Source organism: Eurosta solidaginis, chromosome 5, assembly GCF_040869045.1.
Source record: "Eurosta solidaginis isolate ZX-2024a chromosome 5, ASM4086904v1, whole genome shotgun sequence".
NCBI lineage: Eukaryota > Metazoa > Arthropoda > Insecta > Diptera > Tephritidae > Eurosta > Eurosta solidaginis.
In genome coordinates this window covers 30,471,710-30,491,942 of record NC_090323.1, presented here as the reverse complement: position 1 = coordinate 30,491,942, position 20,233 = coordinate 30,471,710, and the positions used below count along the sequence as shown (strand labels likewise).

The following is a 20,233-nucleotide window of genomic DNA, read 5'->3' as shown; positions in this document are numbered from 1 at the left end:
GGGGTGTGTCCTTATCGCTACAACACCAAGCTCTACTATATATACACCATTTATCGTTTGTGGCCGCCGTGGTGTGATGGTAGCGTGCTCCTACCACACCGAATATCCTGGGTTCACGCCCCGGAAAAAGCTACATCAAAAACTTTCGAAGCTCGGCCTTAGATCTCTTCGGAGGTTATCGCGCCTTACATTTATTTATTTTTTTTTTTATCGTTATCCAGATAATCGCAAATACATATTGTAACGAATTTAGTGGAATTCCTCTTATTTGCAACCTTCTGCTAACGTTCGTATCGCTAAACTGTTGAATAAAATAACTCCAATATTCAATAATGCAAAAGGGTCTTTATTATACTACTTTGAAAATACTTCACAATAACACTTATACTTCGCAACCAATAGCGTGCTTAAATCAAACTGATTGCTGCTTACTCAGCTTTCGCTCCTTTTATACTCTCTGCTGTGTCGTTCGCAATACTTCTAGGCGTTTCTTCTGCTAGAAGTTTCTACTTGGTTACCAGCTATAAACTCACCAGCTATAAACTATAGATGCACGTTTATAGCTTCTCGCATAGCTATATGCGCGTGTATATGTGAGTGATACTTCCACCGATGATTGCATACATTTGTGAGTATCTCAGATATATGCATGTGTTTGTGCATATCTCTCCGCTTCTTGTATGTACATATGTGTAGACATAATGATTGATTTGTTTATGTAGATACAAGTGACTGCTTAGTATCGGCTTAGAGATGATAGTATGCCTTAGTGTTGCTAATATTCGTCACAATATTAAGAATGCATCGAATTTTAAAGTAATCTTCCATAACAGTATGTATTTGTACAAAAAAAAACATGATAAGACAGAAATGCAAAACATCAATTCACAGTTAGTTGTATAAATATAGTCGCTAATATACATACTTAATATGTACATTCAAATAAATGTATTAAACTTTGTTTCAAGCTTGCGCACGCTTAAATTTTCGTTATTAAAAAAATATATACATATATGCTAATGATAATACCAAACTAGTATTTTTAAAGTATAACTATTTGTAATAGGATTGTGTGCTTCTTTCAGCTTCTGTTTTAGCTATAATTTTTTTTTTTTAGCTTTTTGGTTCATACCAAAATATTTTATTGCTTTATCTATTACAGTGCTGCTCAAAATTTTTTATATGGAAGTGCAAATCACAATACATATACAAAATTATATGTGCACTGAAATTTTTTTGTATTTAAAAAAAAAAAATTTATTAAAAAAACTTTAATTGTTTGAAGTCGGGAAAAGTTGAAGATTTGGTTTCAAGTTACAAAATGTTTGCTTAAAATATTATGTAAATAGTTACATATTTTGGACTAGGTAGGACTAGGTAGGCAATTGAAAAGTGAAGTCCTCTCTCGGCGAACGAAAATCATACTCTACAAGTCACTTATCGTACCCGTCCTGCTATATGGGACAGAAGCATGGACCATGACAACAGCAGATGAAGCGGCTTTGGGAGTGTTCGAGAGAAAAGTTCTTCGAAAGATTTATGGACCTCTACGCGTTGGCGATGGCGAGTACCGAAGAAGATTTAATGATGAGCTGTACGAGCTATACGCAGACATCAACATAGTCCAGCGAATGAAAGATGATGCTCCGGCCAAGAAAGTGTTTCTATTGGAACCCGCCTATGGAAGCAGAGGTAGAGGGCGGCCCCCACTCCGTTGGAAGGACCAGGTGGAAAACGATTTAAACTCCCTTGGTGTGACCAATTGGCGCCGGTTGGCGGAGCGAAAGAGCGACTGGCGCGCCTTGTTGGACGGCCATAACTGTTTAGACGGTTAAGCGCCAATTAAGTAAGTAAGTAAGTTACATATATCGTTAACAAATTTAATTCTGAAAGTTGCAAAAAATTACATTGACCTATAGCCTCAATTTATGTAGTAACATATTTTATATATATCGTCGGAATTTGGTTTTCAATAATCATACTAAAAGTGAATGTTGAGATTTCCGCGAATGTTGCATTAGAAATTGAGTTTGCTAACTTTCGAAATGCTCAATCAGAAGGCTCCGCGCGGTTTGTTTTAAATTTGTGTTAAAATTTACATATAGTAGCAGCGGAGATTACCGAGATGCTGAAATACCACCTGAATTTAATAAAATGTTTAGCAAGTAAATGATAGGCATGGTTGCTTGATGGTTTCCCCCACTTTAGTCAAAAAATGTCTCATAACCACGAAAAATAATATACCAAAATAAAATACAAAATCACAGAAACTATACCGTTCAAAACTAGTGCACTTCTACTGCACTCTGAACCACTAATAGTTCGCCATCTAATGCTGCTTTCAACTGGCGAATTTAACATTGCGATGTCCTAGGCGATGGAAATTTTCCCCGAAACTATATACAAATTTACACTTTAGAACTAGTTCTTTATTGGCACTTTTTGGTTAGTTATGAACTAGTGTAAAATTTTACAGCTGATCTGTAGTTCTTTCTCGGTAATATTTCGTTTGCCTCGAACCGGAGCGAAATTCTACATGTTGCTTCTAATATGATATTATCGAATATTTCGATAGTTCCGGACTGGTGGAATAGTGTTGAAAAAAGGCATACTCATATGTAGTCGTAGCTAAATAGTCGTAGTTAAATATGAAATATAAAAATCCAAACTGTCGATTTTATAACTGCCAATCTAGCTACTAACAAACTAGTACTTATATGGCACTCTAGATCTAGTTCAGACCCAGAAATTTGTATCACTAGTTACTGAGTTCCCTTAAGGATAATTAACTATTATCATATGAAGTTAGAAGAGGCTCCTATTCTTTTGGTACAGTTTTTCTTTGGTCATATGCCCCATATATTTCAGTTCTGCGGTCAGTTATCTATTTTAATTTTATTTACATATGAATCAATTTTAATTACAGTCCCCAGCCTGAGTTTTCTCGAGAGTCTCGACCTGGAAAACAATACTTCCTTTCGTGAAGACGTCACGCCGGTTGCGAACAACGCCCTGGAGGGCCACCAAAGGCTTAACTAACAGCCCCCTGCTAATAAATATTTCTCTGTGCTCTCTTCTAATCTATTCCTTCTCTGTCTTTTTCTCCACCTACAACATCACAAAATCATTAATTATGTTGTTAGCCAAATTCAGTGTAAATCATTCACTTAATTATTTTTATAATGTTGGTCTCCGATAATGAGTCCCCGAGTTCCAAAGACTGTCTATCTACTTTGTTGCGCATAGTCAGCAAAAAAGCCAAGGGGCTGAAAGTTATTCATATCAATGCGCAAAGCCTTTATAAAAAGCTTGACGAGTTGAGGTTTCTGTCAGAAGGCTCCGATATTGATGTCATATGTGTTTCAGAAACATGGTTTTCTTCGTTTCATAGAAATGATATGGTGAAGATAAATGGCTACCAACTTTTCAGAGTTGATAGAAGTGGTCATGGTGGTGGTGTTGCGATATATGTAAAAAGTAGTGTGTCCTGTAAATTGTGTTGTTGTTCTAGTCCAGGTGATCCTGTGGAATATGTGTTTGTTCATATGTTTTCTGATAATAATAGTAGGCTTCTTATCGGCTGTGCATATAGACCGAATCGACTAATAGATTTTTCCGCGTTTATTGAATTTCTTCAATCGTTACTATTAGACTATGACAATATTATCATCGCTGGAGATTTTAATAGTAACCTACTGGTGGATGCCACTTTAAAACAAAACATGGAATCTCTGGGACTTTTTCCCACAAACTGTGCTATACCAACGCATTTCACAAATACTAACTCTTCTCTATTAGATTTATTTTTTGTCAATGATCTTCATAAAATGATTCACTACACGCAACTATCCGCCTCCTGCTTCTCAAAACACGACCTGATATTCCTAAACTACAACTTCCAAACATCATGTAGGCCAAGTTCGTTCGCGTATCGGGATTACAGAAGTATAGATTATTATTCCCTTGCTGAGTCCGTTGAGTCGGTTGAATGGAGCTTGATTCGTCGAAGCGCATAGCTGCTTTAAAACAGCTCGGCTTATTGCAACCAAAGCCATAAGGCTGGCCAAGGCAAATTATTTTAAGTATAAGTTTAGTTCTGCTTTGAATACAAAGGAAAAGTGGAACAAAATCAAACAAATAGGAATTGGTAAGCCCAAAAGTGACCTGTCTCATTCCCCTGATGTCGACATCAACGAAATAAATAATACTTTTGTAAGACTACCAAACTCAGCCGACAATGTGTGTATTGATAACTACTCCGTGCGTGTTAATGTTGACACTAGCCCTTTCGAGTTTGTTTGTGTCGATAATTGTGATGTTATCCAAGCCATACTTTCTGTGAAGTCTAACGCAATGGGGCTTGATGGTATATGTTCAAAGTTTTTAAAAGTCATTCTTCCCAAAATCCTTCCCCACATTACTTACTTGGTCAACTCAATTTTGACGACCGGTGTCTTCCCAATATACTGGAAAGCTGCAAAAGTTATTCCAATCCGTAAACAAAATAATGAGTATCGACAAATAGCCATACTCCCTTTCCTCTCTAAGGTCGTTGAACGTATTCTACATGGGCAAATCGTATCATATGTACATGAATACAAGCTCCTGTCAGATCGTCAGTACGGTTTCAGGTCAAAGCGGAGCTGTACAACGGCACTATTATCTGTGACAGAAGAAATTCGTGAGCGAGTGGATGAAAGTTACATTGCCTTCTTAACACTTCTTGACCACTCCAAAGCTTTCGATTCTGTAGACCACACTCTGCTCTGTAGGAAGCTGGAAAACCTATTTAACTTCTCTGGTCATGCAGTTGCCCTTATAAGATCATATCTTGGCGATAGGACTCAAGCAGTATGTATAGATGGTGAAAAGTCTGACTTCCTTCATGTCTTAAGAGGCGTCCCTCAAGGCTCTATCCTGGGTCCTCTGTTATTTGTTCTGTACATCAATGACTTACCCGATGCCCTTAAGTACTGTAATGTTCATATCTACGCTGATGATGTGCAGTTATTTACGTGTTGTCCTCGTGATCAAACTAGCTTGTGCATAAGTAACTTAAACCACGATTTGAATCAAATATTTTCATGGGCTGCTATGAATGGCTTATGTATAAACCCGAATAAGTCAAAATGTATTGTTATTCATAGAAGGTCTTTTCCCACTAAAGATTTAGAGAATGTAGTGTTCGACAATTCCGTTATAGAATACGTAGATACGGCGAAAAACTTAGGTGTAATTTTTAACAAAACATTGACATGGAAAGACCATATTTTTAGAACGGTTGGGAAAGTGTATGGAATGCTTCGTACACTATGGTTAACACAGTATTTCACGCCTTTGCACATACGACTACTTCTGGCTAAAGCGTACTTAATACCTACGCTACTCCATGGTTGTGTGATTTACTCAAACTGTGACTATCTGTGCAAGAACAAACTAAATGTTGTTTACAACAACATTGCTAGATATGTTTATGGGTTGAAAAGATTTGACCACGTATCTCAACATGCTGAAAGGTTGCTAAACATTTCTTTCGAAAATCTTTTAAAAGTCAAAACACTGTCCTTCCTCCATAAATTGATACACACGAAGGAACCTGACTATCTATATCGTAAGCTTATTTTTCTGCAATCATCAAGATCGGTGCTTCTTCTTAAGCACATCAGATACCGCTCGCTAACCTCTGAGCGCCAATTCTTTGTTACAAATTTTTTTAAGTGTTATTATATTTTTGAATAATTTTTAGTTGTCAAATTGTTAGTGTAAATTTTTTCATCATACACAAGTGCCTGAGCTTCATACGGGAGTGCTTTTTCTTGGCACTTTCATAAGAAATTCGAGCATTTTCATATGATTCAAAATTATATGTGAGGGCATATGGGAGTGCTATGGAAATTTTTTTTTATATTTGAAGTGTGAATATGTATCTGTGCCTATGATTCAGGGTAAAACAAAAACAAAAGTGCTACAAGTGTATGGGGTATGAGCAGCCCTGATCTATTACATACAACTAAAACTACATAAAGGGCAGCAAGTCCCCCAATTTGGGTAGAAATACATCGGGTATGAGTTTCTTCTCCTCAGGATCGTTTGAAATTTGCCATGCCTCAACATCATTCAATTTATGTATGCCAGTGCCTACGAGCAATGTTTGAAACCCACAGTTGTAGCCCAAGAGTATATCCGTATTGCAGCTAATTTGAAAAAAAAAATAATAATAATGATTATAATTACAAATGTAAAATTAATTGCATAACTCAAATTCAACTCACCGATCGCCAATCATTAGCGTACGAGCGGGATCTATAGTACCATCATTTATTAACCATTCACATATGCTTGGATTTGGTTTACCAATAACGAATGGTTTACGTTCTGAACATGTTTCTATGGCACGCACAAAGCTACCAGAACCAGGTATCACCATGCCAGGCATAGGGAAACGCTCATCCGTATTTGTTGCAATGAATAAACAATCTGGTTTATCCAAATATGAAGCAGCTTTAATCATTTTACAAAAACTAAAGTGTTCATCGAAACCTACAACAACAGCACCAATATCGGTATCCAAATGAAAGTTTGTCGCTAAATATTCAGCCACTGTGCCAGTCATTACATCGGGTCCCACGCCTGTATGTTGTATACCAAGCGCATCAAGTTCACCTGTGATACCGCCAGCACCTAACACATATACTTTCTTTTGAAAATCGCGCGACTTCAAATAGGCGGCAGTTGAATGCGCTGAAGAAATCATTCCATCGGCAGTAATAGCAAAGCCCATGCTATGTGACTTGTCAAGCAATTCTTGGCGTGTTTTCGTTGAGTTGTTAGTACAAAAGAAAATGTTTTTACCAAGCGCAGTAAAACGATTCATTGTGTCCACAGCTCCTTCGATCACATTGCTGTATACCCAGAGTACACCTGCGTGAGAAGTTATGTGAATTAACTAAATAAAATTGATTATGATAAAACATCTTAAATACATTGTGACGAATATTAGCAACACTAAGGGATACTATCATCTCTAAGCCAATACTAAGCAGTGACTTGTATGCACATCAACAAATCAAGAATTATGTCTATACATATGTCCATACAAGCAGCGGAGAGCAACGCACAAACACATGCATACATGTGAGATACTCCCAAAAGTAGGCAATCATCTGTGGAAGTATCACTCACATATACCGGCGCATGGGCTATGCGAGAAGCTATAATAATCGTGCATCTGTAGCTATAGCTGAGAAATTTATAGCTGGTAAACGAGTAGTAAATTCTAGGAAAAGAAATTCTAGAAGTATGCGAACGAGACATTACAGAGTATAAAAGGAGGTAAAGCTGAGAATCAGTAATCAGTTTGATTTAAGCATGCTATTTGTTGAGAAGTAGAAGTACTTTAATGAAGGCCATTTTGCATTATTGAATAGTTGAGTTATTTATTCAACAGTTCAGTGATTCGAACGTTAGTAGAAGGTTGCAAATAAGCGGAATTTCCCGAAATTCGTTACAATATATTAGGCGTTTTGGTAACCAGGGATAATCGGAAAAAAACTCTCAAGGCTCTAATAATTTCGAAGATTCTGATGCTGAAAATCTGGATAAACTTCAATTTATTAAAAACAACACTATACCAAACAAGTAAAGGTGTCTAAGTTCGGGTGTAACCGAACATTATATACTCAGCGTGAGCTTCAATTGTACATTTCATTTCAGATAAATTACTTTTCTACATAACACGTGGCACCGCCCGTTCAAAAAAAAAAAAAGGCCTTCCCATTTCCTCTTACAATAAAACTTGATAAGTGAAATATCATTGATTCAAAACTATTTTTTGCTAAGTTATAGCTTATTATTCTAGTGTACGGCCCTTTTAAACTTGTTTTATATCTAAGTTGCCGTGGTCTTTAACCGATCCCGTCCATTTTACTAGAAATATTTTCTGCTATAAAGAAAATATGTGTACCCAATTTTTTTAACGATCCGTAAATTCTTCTTCGAGTTATGGCTCCCGAAACATAGAAAATTGCATAGTCATAAAAGAGACGGTGCCACGCCCATTTTTTAAAATTTGAAATTTTTCCTATTTACTGTTATAAATCCACTTGGGATATGAAATACCATTGATATAAAGTTCTTGTTTGCAAAGATATAGCGTATTTTATTCGTCAACGACCCTTTTAAAATTCTTTTATATAAAAGTGGGCGTGGTCCTTAACCGATTTCGTTAATTTTTCTTCAAAGCATTCTTTATGGTAAAGGAAACCTCTCTGCCGAATTTTGTTACGATAGGTTTAACGATTTTCGATTTATGGTTAATAATATTTGTAAAATTGATATTATCACAAGTGGGCGGTGCCACGCCCATTTAAAAAAAAAATTTTTTTTCAAATTTTTATCAAGTCTCAATGTCAGTCCACACGCCAAATTTCAACATTCTAGATGTATTATTTACTAAAAAATCAGGTTTTTTGTGTTTTCATTAGTTAGTTAGACGGAAAAATCTTATTAAAATGTATGCAGATAGACCAAGCTTAGGGCAGAACAATGTCTGCCTGGTCTGCTAGTTATGTATATTATAAATAATGTCATTAGTCTATATGAGCTAATATTAACAAATTTCAGTGCTTAACTGAAAGAGAAAATCGTAAACTGTTATCATACAAATTGCCAAATATTTTATGCACCTCAAATGTCTTAGCAAAGTTAACAAACATATTCCTTCATATTTCCAACGCCAACGACCCAACACGCACCAAACTTTCCGGCTACCTAACAACCAACGAGCCTGCTATTTGGTTGACTACCAAACAACTTGACCATCTATTCATTTATTCATTCACTCATTCAACTATTTAGTTGTCTTAGACTCTGCGACATTCGAGGTCTATTAATTTCTGCTGTTGGACATTGATGACGTTGCTGCATTTTGCCTTCCTTCGTACATAAACATTCATACACTCATATCTACATATGTAACTGTGGTGTTATGGAAATGAAGGGTGTTTTTATGGTGGAGAAGTAACTTAAGTTGCGGTTTGTGAGCTTGATTTACTTTGATAGAAAGTGCTTCCTGCATCTTAAGCACGAAGTCTCACTATGAGTTAGTAATATTCCAATAGGAAAAAAAGCAAACTACAATGTTATTATAAGTTCTGTGGCTTCCCGGCATAACCGAGATATGTTACAGAGGTATTTTGGGTAGTAAAAAGTTAATCAATTCTTTTTTCACTCAGAGCATTTTGATTTGGAAGTCTATTTCCAGTAGAGCTTACGATTTCTTCTCGAACACAAGCGAGATTTTCGAGACCCGAGAAATCGAGAACTCGACTTGTATTGCTTTCCAATGACATTTAACTAAAAACATATTTATTATACATATAATTTTGTTCAGGATATTTTATTTTTTAACGAGACATCGAGAACAAAGCTTCTCGCGAGATTCTCGAATCTCGAAATACTCGTAATACTCGCGAGCTTCTCGACATCCAATTCTCGTGAGATTCTCGAATCTCGACATACTCGTAATACTCGCGAGCTTCTCGACTTTCAATTCAGTCACTGCATTGGCAGTATTCTATACATTTCGGTGTTTTTAGTTCTGGTTTTGTGGAAATTTTCGCTTGTCCTTCAGAAGAAATCATAAGCTCTATATAAAACAGTCGATTAATCGATTAAATTGAATGTCGAGAAGCTCGCGAGCCTTACGAGTCATTCGAGATTCGAGAATCTCACGAAAAGGTGAGACTAGCGAGAAATCTCTTCTCGAACAAGTTCGAGAAATCTTAAGCTCTATATTCCAGCGTAAAAAGAAGAAAAAGTACGAGGCTTCCAAGGTTCCATTCCAATTTGCGTGGTGCTTTTATGTAATTTTTCATACAAATTGGCACGTAGCTCCCGTGCTTTATGATGTCTCCGAACGGCATCTGCAAGCAGATTAATTTTCGCTAAGAAACTTTCCTCGTCAAAGATACACTCGGAGTTTTTGCGAAACAATAATTGAAAAAAAGGACGTGTGGCACTCGGGGACTGCCGCGGTAAAGCTATTGCATATTATCAACTTATGCAATTATAATATTTATGCAACATTTTGTTTTCTTTGATATTAATTCAAGTTAACCTTTTTAAGCGTGGTGAACGATAAGAAAACAAATTTTTTACTTTTATTGAATAAATGAGAAGTTAATATTTAACTTTCACTTTAACTTTAACTTTATTTTTAACTTTAACTTTCACTTTAACTTCAACATTCACTTTAACTTTAACTTTACTTCAACTTTAACCTTAACTTTAACCTTAACTTTAACTTTAACTTTATTTTGAACTTTAACTTTAACTGCAACTTTAACTTTAACTTTGACTTTAACTTTAACTTTAACTCTAACTTTAAATTTAACTTTAACCTTAACTTTAACTTTGACTTTAACTTTAACTTTAAATTTAACTTTAACCTTAACTTTAACTTTAACCTTAACTTTAACTTTGACTTTAACTTTAAATTTGACTTTCACTTTAACTTTAACTTTATTTTTAACTTTAACTTTAATTTTCGCTTTAACTTTAACATTCACTTTAACTGTGTACCCAATTTTATTACGATCCGTTAATTTTTCTTCGACTTAATTTATCCCGAACCAAAGAAAATTGCTTAGTCATAAAAGCGGCGGTGCCACGCCCATTTTCAAAAATTTTAGTGTTTTCCAATTTAAATTATAATTCAATTTAGAAAGTAAAATCCTATTGATACAAAGCTTTTTTTCGCTAAGATATAGCTTATTAGTTTCGTCTACGACCCTTTCAAAAATCTTTTATATAAAAGTGGGCGTGGTCTTTAACCGATCCCGTCCATTTTTACTAGAAATATTTCCTGCGATAGGGAAAATCTGTGTACCCAATTGTATTACGATCCGTTAATTTTTCTTCGAGTTATGGCTCCCAAAACATAGAAAATTGCTTAGTCATAAAAGGGCGGTGCCACGCTTATTTTTTAAAATTTGAAGTTTTTCCTATTTATTGTTATAAATCCACGCGAGTAATGAAATACCATTGATATAAAGCTCTTTTTTGCAAAGATATTGCTTATTTTATTCGTCCACGAACCTTTTAAAAATCTTGTATATAAAAGTGGGCGTGGTCCTTAACCGATTGCGTTTTTTTTCTTTAAAGCATTCTTTATAGTAAAGGCAACCTCTCTGCCGAATTTTGTTACGATAGGTTTAACGATTTTCTATTTATGATTAATAATATTTGTAAAATTGATTTTATCACAAGTGGGCGGTGCCACGCCCATTAAAAAAATATTTTTCCAAATTTTTATCAAGAGTCTCAATATCAGTCCACACGTCAAATTTCAACATTCTAGGTGTATTATTTACTAAATAATCAGGTTTTTTGGGTTTTCAAAAATGTTATATATATAAAAAGTGGGCGTGGTTATCATCCGATTTCGCTCGTTTTCAATACCAATCTATGCTGGTCCAGGTAAGCTCGTCTACCAAATTTGGTGAAGATATCTCAATAATTAGTCAAGTTATCGTGTTAACGGACATACGGACGGACGGACATCGCTCACATTTTTTTTCGACACTGATGATTTTGATATATGGAGGTCTATATCTATATCGATTCCTTTATACCTGTACAACCAACCGTTATCCAATCAAAGTTAATATACTCTGTGTGCAGAGCACGCTGAGTATAAAAAATCATACATTTCATACGATTTTCCTATATATCTAGATGCGTGTGACAACTAGCGAAACTTTATGTCGTATGTATTTAACTTCAGGTCTCTAATTGAACAGAAAAATTGTTAAAAACCGATCGCGAGATTCTGAGTGGCGTATGAATTCTCTAATTATCTCTACCGTTGCGCCACCTAGCGAACATATTTTCTCTTTTTGATGCCTTACCACGATGCCCAGTACTAAATGTAAGGTATCAGGTTTCTAGCTTAATGATAAGCTCCTTAAAAATCGATCGCACGATTCTCATAAAAATCGATCGAAAAGGTCTCTAAATATCTCGATCTTTCTCCCATGAGGAAGAATTTTTTTATCCTAACAATTTCATTTTAACATGGCTCTAAGCTATGGTCAAGGTTTCAGGTCACTAGTGTACCAGGAAGTTACTTAAAAACCGATCTCAAAATTTCTAATCTCGTATGAATTTTTTAAATATATCGACCCGTGCGCCACCTAGCGTAAAATCGTTCCCTTTTATAGCATTGTCTCGGTGCCTTGATATAAGCTTATGGGTTCAAGTTTGTAGCTCAATGAGAAGTTACATAAAAATCAATAGCAAGATTCCGCTTGCTCTGTAAATATTTTCTAAAGATCTCTTAATATTTCGTTTTCTGCTACAGCTGGGAGAATATTTTACCATACATGTTTCACTTTGATAGTTCTCTAAGCTACGTTTAAACTAACAAGTTTTTAGCCAGCCGGGAAGTTACATAAAACTCAACTGAGAAATTTCCGAATTCGAACGAGTTTCTTAAATAGCAACCCTTGCAATGCTAAAGTTTCTTAACTCTTTCTGCATTATCATCGGGTTCTGAAGTAAGTTCCAAACATTGTGAATTCATACAAGTGGCAAATGTTTGAAAACCCGTTTACAATGGTAAACAACTCCGATCACCTATTAAATTACTGTTTGTTCGCGTCTATTCCCAGCAAACACAGTTTCTAACGTTAGAGAAATATTGTAGTTTTACATTAGAATTCTAATGTAGTTCTCTAATGCATTTCGAATCGAAAACTAGGTTAGAGAACTCGATTAGAATTCGACTGTGAAACGATTCGAATAACACTAGAAATGCGATGTTATGATTATTTTCACAGTTATCGATTATTTGCACGACATGATCAGTCACAGTGTTATACAAAACAAGTAAGGAAGGTTAAGTTCGGGTGTAACCGAACATTACATACTCAGTTGAGAGCTATGGTGACAACATAAGAGAAAATAACCATGTAGGAAAATGAACCGAGGGAAACCCTGGAATGTGTTTGTATGACATGTGTATCAAATGAAAGGCATTAAAGAGTATTTTATGGGGGAGTGGGCCATAGTTCTATAGGTGGACGCCATTTAGGGATATAGCCATAAAGGTGGATCAGGGTTGACTCTAGAATGCGTTTGTACGATATGGGTATCAAATGAAAGGTGTTAATGAGTATTTTAAAAGGGAGTTATCCTTAGCTCCATAGGTGGACACCGTTTCGAGATATCGCCATAAAGGTGGACCAGGGGTGACCCTAGAATTTGTTTGTACAATATGGGTATCAAAATAAAGGTGTTAATGAGTATTTTAAAAGGGAGTAATCCTTAGTTCCATAGGTGGACGCCGTTTCGAGATATCGCCATAAAGGTGGACCAGGGGTGACCCTAGAATTTGTTTGTACAATATGGGTATCAAAAGAAAGGTGTTAATGAGTATTTTAAAAGGGAGTGATGCTTAGTTCCACAGGTGGACGCCGTTTCGAGATATCGCCATAAAGGTGGACCAGGTGTGACCCTAGAATGTGTTTGTACGATATGGGTATCAAATGAAAGGTGTTAATGAGTATTTTAAAACGGAGTAATCCTTAGTTCCGGCCACCGTGGTGTGATGGGTAGCGTGCTCCGCCTATCACACCGTATGCCCTGGGTTCAACTCCCGGGCAAAGCAACATCAAAATTTTAGAAATATGATTTTTCAATTAGAAGAAAATTTTTCTAAGCGGGGTCGCCCCTCGGCAGTGTTTGGCAAGCACTCCGGGTGTATTTCTGCCATGAAAAGCTCTCAGTGAAAACTCATCTGCTTTGCAGATGCCGTTCGGAGTCGGCATAAAACATGTAGGTCCCGTCCGGCCAATTTGTAGGGAAAATCAAGAGGAGCACGACGCAAATTGGAAGAGAAGCTCGGCCTTAGATCTCTTCGGAGGTTATCGCGCCTTACATTTATTTTTTTTTTTTTAATCCTTAGTTCCATAGGTGGACGCGGTTTCGAGATATCGCCATAAAGGTGGACCAGGGGTGACTCTAGAAGTTGTTTGTACAATATGGGTATCAAAAGAAAGGTGTTAATGAGTATTTTAAAAGGGAGTGATGCTTAGTTCCACAGGTGGACGCCGTTTCGAGATATCGCCATAAAGGTGGACCAGGGGTGACTCTAGAATTTGTTTGTACAATATGGGTATCAAATGAAAGGTGTTAATGAGTATTTTAAAACGGAGTAATCCTTAGTTCCATAGGTGGACGCCGTTTCGAGATATCGCCATAAAGGTGGACCAGGGGTGACACTAAAATTTGTTTGTACAATATGGGTATCAAAAGAAAGGTGTTAATGAGTATTTTAAAAGGGAGTGATGCTTAGTTCCACAGGTGGACGCCGTTTCGAGATATCGCCATAAAGGTGGACCAGGTGTGACCCTAGAATTTGTTTGTACGATATGGGTATCAAATTAAAGGTATTAAGGAGGGTTTTAAAAGGGAGTGGTGGTAGTTGTATAGGTGGCCGCCGTTTCGAGATATCGCCACAAAGGTGGACCAGGGGCGACCCTAGAATTTGTTTGTACAATATGGGTATCAAAAGAAAGGTGTTAATGAGTATTTTAAAAGGGAGTGATGCTTAGTTCCACAGGTGGACGCCGTTTCGAGATATCGGCATATGGGTGGACCAGGTGTGACCCTAGAATGCGCTTGTACAATATGGCTATCAAACGAAAGATGTTAATGAGTATTTTAAAAGGGAGTTATCCTTAGTTCCATAGGTGGACGCCGTTTCGAGATATCGCCATAAAGGTGGACCAGGGGTGACCCTAGAATTTGTTTGTACAATATGGGTATCAAAAGAAAGGTGTTAATGAGTATTTTAAAAGGGAGTGATGCTTAGTTCCACAGGTGGATGCCGTTTCGAGATATCGCCATAAAGGTGGACCAGGTGTGACCCTAGAATTTGTTTGTACGATATGGGTATCAAATTAAAGGTACTAATGAGGGTTCTAAAAGGGAGTGGTGGTAATGGTATAGGTGGTCGCCTTTTCGAGATATCGCCATAAAGGTGGACCAGGGGTGACTCTAGAATGCGTTTGTACGATATGGGTATCAAATGAAAGGTGTTAATGAGTATTTTAAAAGGGAGTAATCCTTAGTTCCATAGGTGGACGCCGTTTCGAGATATCGCCATAAAGGTGGACCAGGGGTGACCCTAGAATTTGTTTGTACAATATGGGTATCAAAAGAAAGGAGTTAATGAGTATTTTAAAAGGGAGTGATGCTTAGTTCCACAGGTGGACGCCATTTCGAGATATCGCCATAAAAGTGGACCAGGTGTGACCCTAGAATTTGTTTGTACGATATGGGTATCAAATTAAAGGTATTAATGAGGGTTTTAAAAGGGAGTGGTGATAGTTGTATAGGTGGTCGCCTTTTCGAGATATCGCCATAAAGGTGGACCAGGGGTGACTCTAGAATGCGTTTGTACGATATGGGTATCAAATGAAAGGTGTTAATGAGTATTTTAAAAGGGAGTAATCCTTAGTTCCATAGGTGGACGCAGTTCCGAGATATCGCCATAAATGTGGACCAGGGGTGCCCCTAGAATTTGTTTGTACAATATGGGTATCAAAAGAAAGGTGTTAATGAGTATTTTAAAAGGGAGTAATCCTTAGTTCCATAGGTGGACGCCGTTTCGAGATATCGCCACAAAGGTGGACCAGGGGTGACCCTAGAATTTGTTTGTACAATATGGGCATCAAACGAATGGTGCTAATGAGTATTTTAAAAGGGAGTGGGCCTTAGTTCTATAGGTGGACGCCGTTTCGAAATATCGCCATAAAGGTGGACCAGGGGTGACTCTAGAATGTGTTTGTACGATATGGGTATCAAATTAAAGGTATTAATGAGGGTTTTAAAAGGGAGTGGTGGTTGTTGTATAGGTGGTCGCCTTTTCGAGATATCGCCATAAAGGTGGACCAGGGGTGACCCTAGAATTAGTTTTTTGAACAATATGGGTATCAAAAGAAAGGTGTTAATGAGTATTTTAAAAGGGAGTAATCCTTAGTTCCATAGGTGGACGCCGTTTCGAGATATCGCCATAAAGGTGGACCAGGGGTGACCCTAGAATTTGTTTGTACAATATGGGCATCAAACGAAAGGTGTTAATGAGTATTTTAAAAGGGAGTGGGCCTTAGTTCTATAGGTGGACGCCGTTTCGAAATATCGCCATAAAGGTGGACCAGGGGTGACTCTATAATGTGTTTGTACGATTTGGGTATCAAATTAAAGGTATTAATGAGAGTTTTAAAAGGGAGTGGTGGTAGTTGTATATGTGAAGGCGTTTTCCAGATATCGACCAAAATGTGGACCAGGGTGACCCAGAACATCATCTGTTGGATACCGCTAATTTATTATATATATAGTATCTGCCAAGATTTTAAGGGTTTTTTATTTCGCCTTGCAGAAGTTTTTCATTTTCTTCTACTTAATATGGTAGGTGTCACAACCATTTTATAAAGTTTTTTCTAAAGTTATATTTCGCATCAATAAACCAATCCAATTACCTCACAATGTTTCATCCCTTTTTTCGTATTTGGTATAAAATTATGGCATTTTTTTCATTTTTCGTAATTTTCGATATCGAAAAAGTGGGCGTGGTCATAGTCGGATTTCGGCCATTTTTTATACCAATACAAAGTGAGTTCAGATAAGTACGTGAACTGAGGTTAGTAAAGATATATCGATTTTTGCTCAAGTTATCATGTTAACGGCCATGCGGAAGGAAAGACGAACGACTGTGTATAAAAACTGGGCGTGGCATCAACCGATTTCGGCCGCTTTCACAGAAAACAGTTAACATCATAAAATCTATGCCCCTACCAAATTTCAAAAGGATTGGTTAATTTTTGTTCGACTTATGGCGTTAAAAGTATCCTAGACAAATTAAATGAAAAAGGGCGGAGCCACGCCCATTTTGAAATTTTCTTTTATTTTTGTATTTTGTTGCACCATATCATTACTGGAGTTGAATGTTGATATAATTTACTTATATACTGTAAAGATATTAAATTTTTTGTTAAAATTTTACTTTAAAAAAATTTTTTTTTTAAAAGTGGGCGTGGTCCTTCTCCGATTTTGCTAATTTTTATTAGGCGTACATATAGTAATAGGATTAACGTCCCTGCCAAATTTCATCATGATATCTTCAACGACTGACAAATAACAGCTTGCAAAAGTTTTAAATTACCTTCTTTTAAAAGTGGGCGGTGCCACGCCCATTGTCCAAAATTTTACTAATTTTCTATTCTGCGTCATAAATTCAACTCATCTACCAAGTTTCGTCGCTTTATCTGTCTTTGGTAATGAATTATCGCACTTTTTCGGTTTTTCGAAATTTTCGATATCGAAAAATTGGGCGTGGTTATAGTCCGATATTGTTCATTTTAAATAGCGATCTGAGATGAGTGCTCAGGAACCTACATACCAAATTTCATCAAGTTTCATTTTACTCAAGTTATCGTGTTAACGGACGGACGGACGGGCATGGCTCAATCAAATTTTTTTTCAATCCTGATTATTTTGATATATGGAAGTCTATATCTATCTCGATTCCTTTATATATGTACAACCAACCGTTATCCAATCAAACTTAATATACTCTGTGAGCTCTGCTCAACTGAGTATAAAAAATAAAAATAGTGAAAAGTTGTGTGGAAATATTATAAGCTGAGAAATAAGTTTTTTTATTTATAATAATAAATACTTATTAAATTTTTCGAGCTCAAGGCTACGAATAAATAAAAACCAAATATTTTATATCTTTCAATAAATATATTTGTTATTAAATATTGAAGGCCGAAAAACAACAAATAAAAATAATAAATACTAGTAAGTGAAAATGAATCCAGGAAAGTTAAAAAGGGAAAGCGAGCCGATTATTGAAGGGCTATTTGAATGGCATGAAGAAAACGCTTCCTCATCCGTACCTCAAACCAATGCCGAGCTCAATCCTGAGGAAATAAGTGGAAGCGAAAATTCCAACACAATAACTAGTACTGAAAACTGTGAAACATACGATAGGATTTTGAATTATTTTTATTTTATTATAATGTATAAGCTTATAACCAAATAAAAGTATCTGATATAATGAAACGATGAAAATTTCGCTGGTTTTAAATAACTGAACTTAATTGCGCATCACTTAAAAATTCTCATTAGAAACCCATTAGCAATTGACGTTAGAATTCGATTAGAATTCTAAACCTTTTCTCCATATCGAGAACGAAGTCCACTTTTTGTCGAGAATGCTATAATTCGCGACAGTTTCGCAAATCGTCCTCTAACCTTCTACCTTAGAGAAATACATTAGAATTCGATTCGTCTTCTAATCGTTTTCTAACCTAAATGTTTGTTGGGTTGTTATCGACCAAATTGGAAAGGTTTACTAAACTCGCACCAAAAAACCGAGCCTAAATCAATATTTTCTCTACCAAAAATCTTCATCTCATTTGAATACCAAATGAGGGTAAACATCGCTTATACCGGATTTCGGATTATATTATTATGTTAATTTTTTACTTAGGCCCGGTTTTTCAGTACAAGTTCAACTCAGTTTGTCAGTTAAACTACGCTTAAATTTATTCTGCAGTTTTTCAGTCTACATTAACTGAAGTTTAAGCTAAGCTTAAGCGGCCGATCTGGCAGGGTTAAACTCTAGTTAACCTATCGGTTATTTGCATTCGTACGAAATGGCGTCGAATATACGCAACAAGCATTTGGGCTTGAGTACCATTAGAGCTCATGTTGATAACTAGGCATACTTCTAAAATCTCAAGAGTTCTTTCGAAACAGTGGCTCAACTCAAGAACCATAACGTACTCGGCAAAAGAGGAAATTTTTATAAAGCAAAAAATGCTATTCCTTAACTCGAAAAAATTTCATTAACAACTTGTGGTTCTCTAACTGGACTCAAACGTAAGATTCCGTACTACAGTGTGTCAAGAAATTAAAATGAAATATATATAATTTATAATAAAATAAATAAATATGAGGCGCGATAACCTCCGAAGAGATTTTAGGCCGAGCTTCTCTTCCAATTTGCGTCGTGCTCCTTTTAATTATTCCAAAAAATTGGCGGGACGGGTCCTACTTGTTTTATGGCGACTCTGAACGGCATCTGCGAGGAAGATGAGTTTTCACTTAGAGCTTTTCATGGCAGACATACACTCGGACTGCAGAGGGGCCGCTTATAAAAATTGTCCTTTAGTTGAAAAAACTTGTTTCTAAAATTTTGATATTGCTTTGCCACGCTACCATGACACCACGGCGGCCGCCTATATAATTTACTTTTGATTAATTCCGCTACATTACTTCTATCAACCAGGTGTTTATTTCTCACAATCAACAGCTGTTGGTTTTGGTGGTACCACCTTGGAGATTTTTATCAACTCCACCTCAACTCGATATCCAATGTAGGATATCAACTGGAGAAACTTGTTAAATATTCATTTGAGAACTGTACATTTCTCAATATATCTCGAAATTAGGATATTAATTGGAAAATATTAATGACGTTGGAGATCAACTCGAAAACGTTCTCTAAGGTTGGATAGTGACTGGAGAATGAAGTTGGATATTAACTCGAGAACTATCTGGTTTGAGAATAATTAAATAATGATGTTGGATATCACTTCCAGAACTAGATATATATTTCGCCGGAGAATTTTTTTCCATGTTTGTTGCGTAAACAAAATCCAGCTGTCGCCGTATCTACAAATTATCTAGATAATAAAAAACCAATGTTTCCGCACAAAAAAGCATACCCAAAGGCGGCCTTAAACTGTGACAGAAAAACTGCTCAGTAGTTTAACTGGAGTTTAAATTTGACTAGAGTTTAAGCAAACTTAGTTTAAGCTTAGCTTAACCAACTACTGAAAAACCGGCCATTATTGAACTATTTTGTTTTAATTTGAAAAGAAAAACGAAAATTTACAAAAAGTCGCTTCTTCTCATTAAATTAAATCAATAAGAACAAAAATTACATAGCGATAAAAAGCATATGAATTATCTTTTTAAAAGCTTAAGGAAATCAAGTTAATTCAGTACCAAGAAGCTGTAACGTAAGTAGTTGGTTGCCAAAAACAACAAATCGCTTCAATTTTATATCAGTAGTAAACAAATCGGAGTCTAACAAGTAAGGAAGGCTAAGTTCGAGTGTAACCGAACATTACATACTCAGCTGAGAGCTTTGGAG

The 20,233-nt window shown here is 36.2% G+C and overlaps 1 protein-coding gene across 1 annotated transcript in view; it reads right to left on the bottom strand.

Annotated features, from left to right (window-relative positions):
• Nucleotides 1–1,263: 1,263 nt before the first annotated feature.
• LOC137253421 (glycerol-3-phosphate phosphatase-like) overlaps nucleotides 1,264–20,233 on the bottom strand; it is a 36,537-nt gene continuing 17,567 nt past the window's right edge. The window contains exons 3-4 of the mRNA XM_067790324.1: nucleotides 6,273–6,921; nucleotides 1,264–6,194 (exon numbers count right to left, since the gene is read on the bottom strand). Of these exons, the coding sequence (XP_067646425.1) occupies nucleotides 6,017–6,194; nucleotides 6,273–6,921 (827 nt within the window). The 3' untranslated portion in view covers nucleotides 1,264–6,016. The remainder of the gene's footprint in view (nucleotides 6,195–6,272; nucleotides 6,922–20,233) is intronic.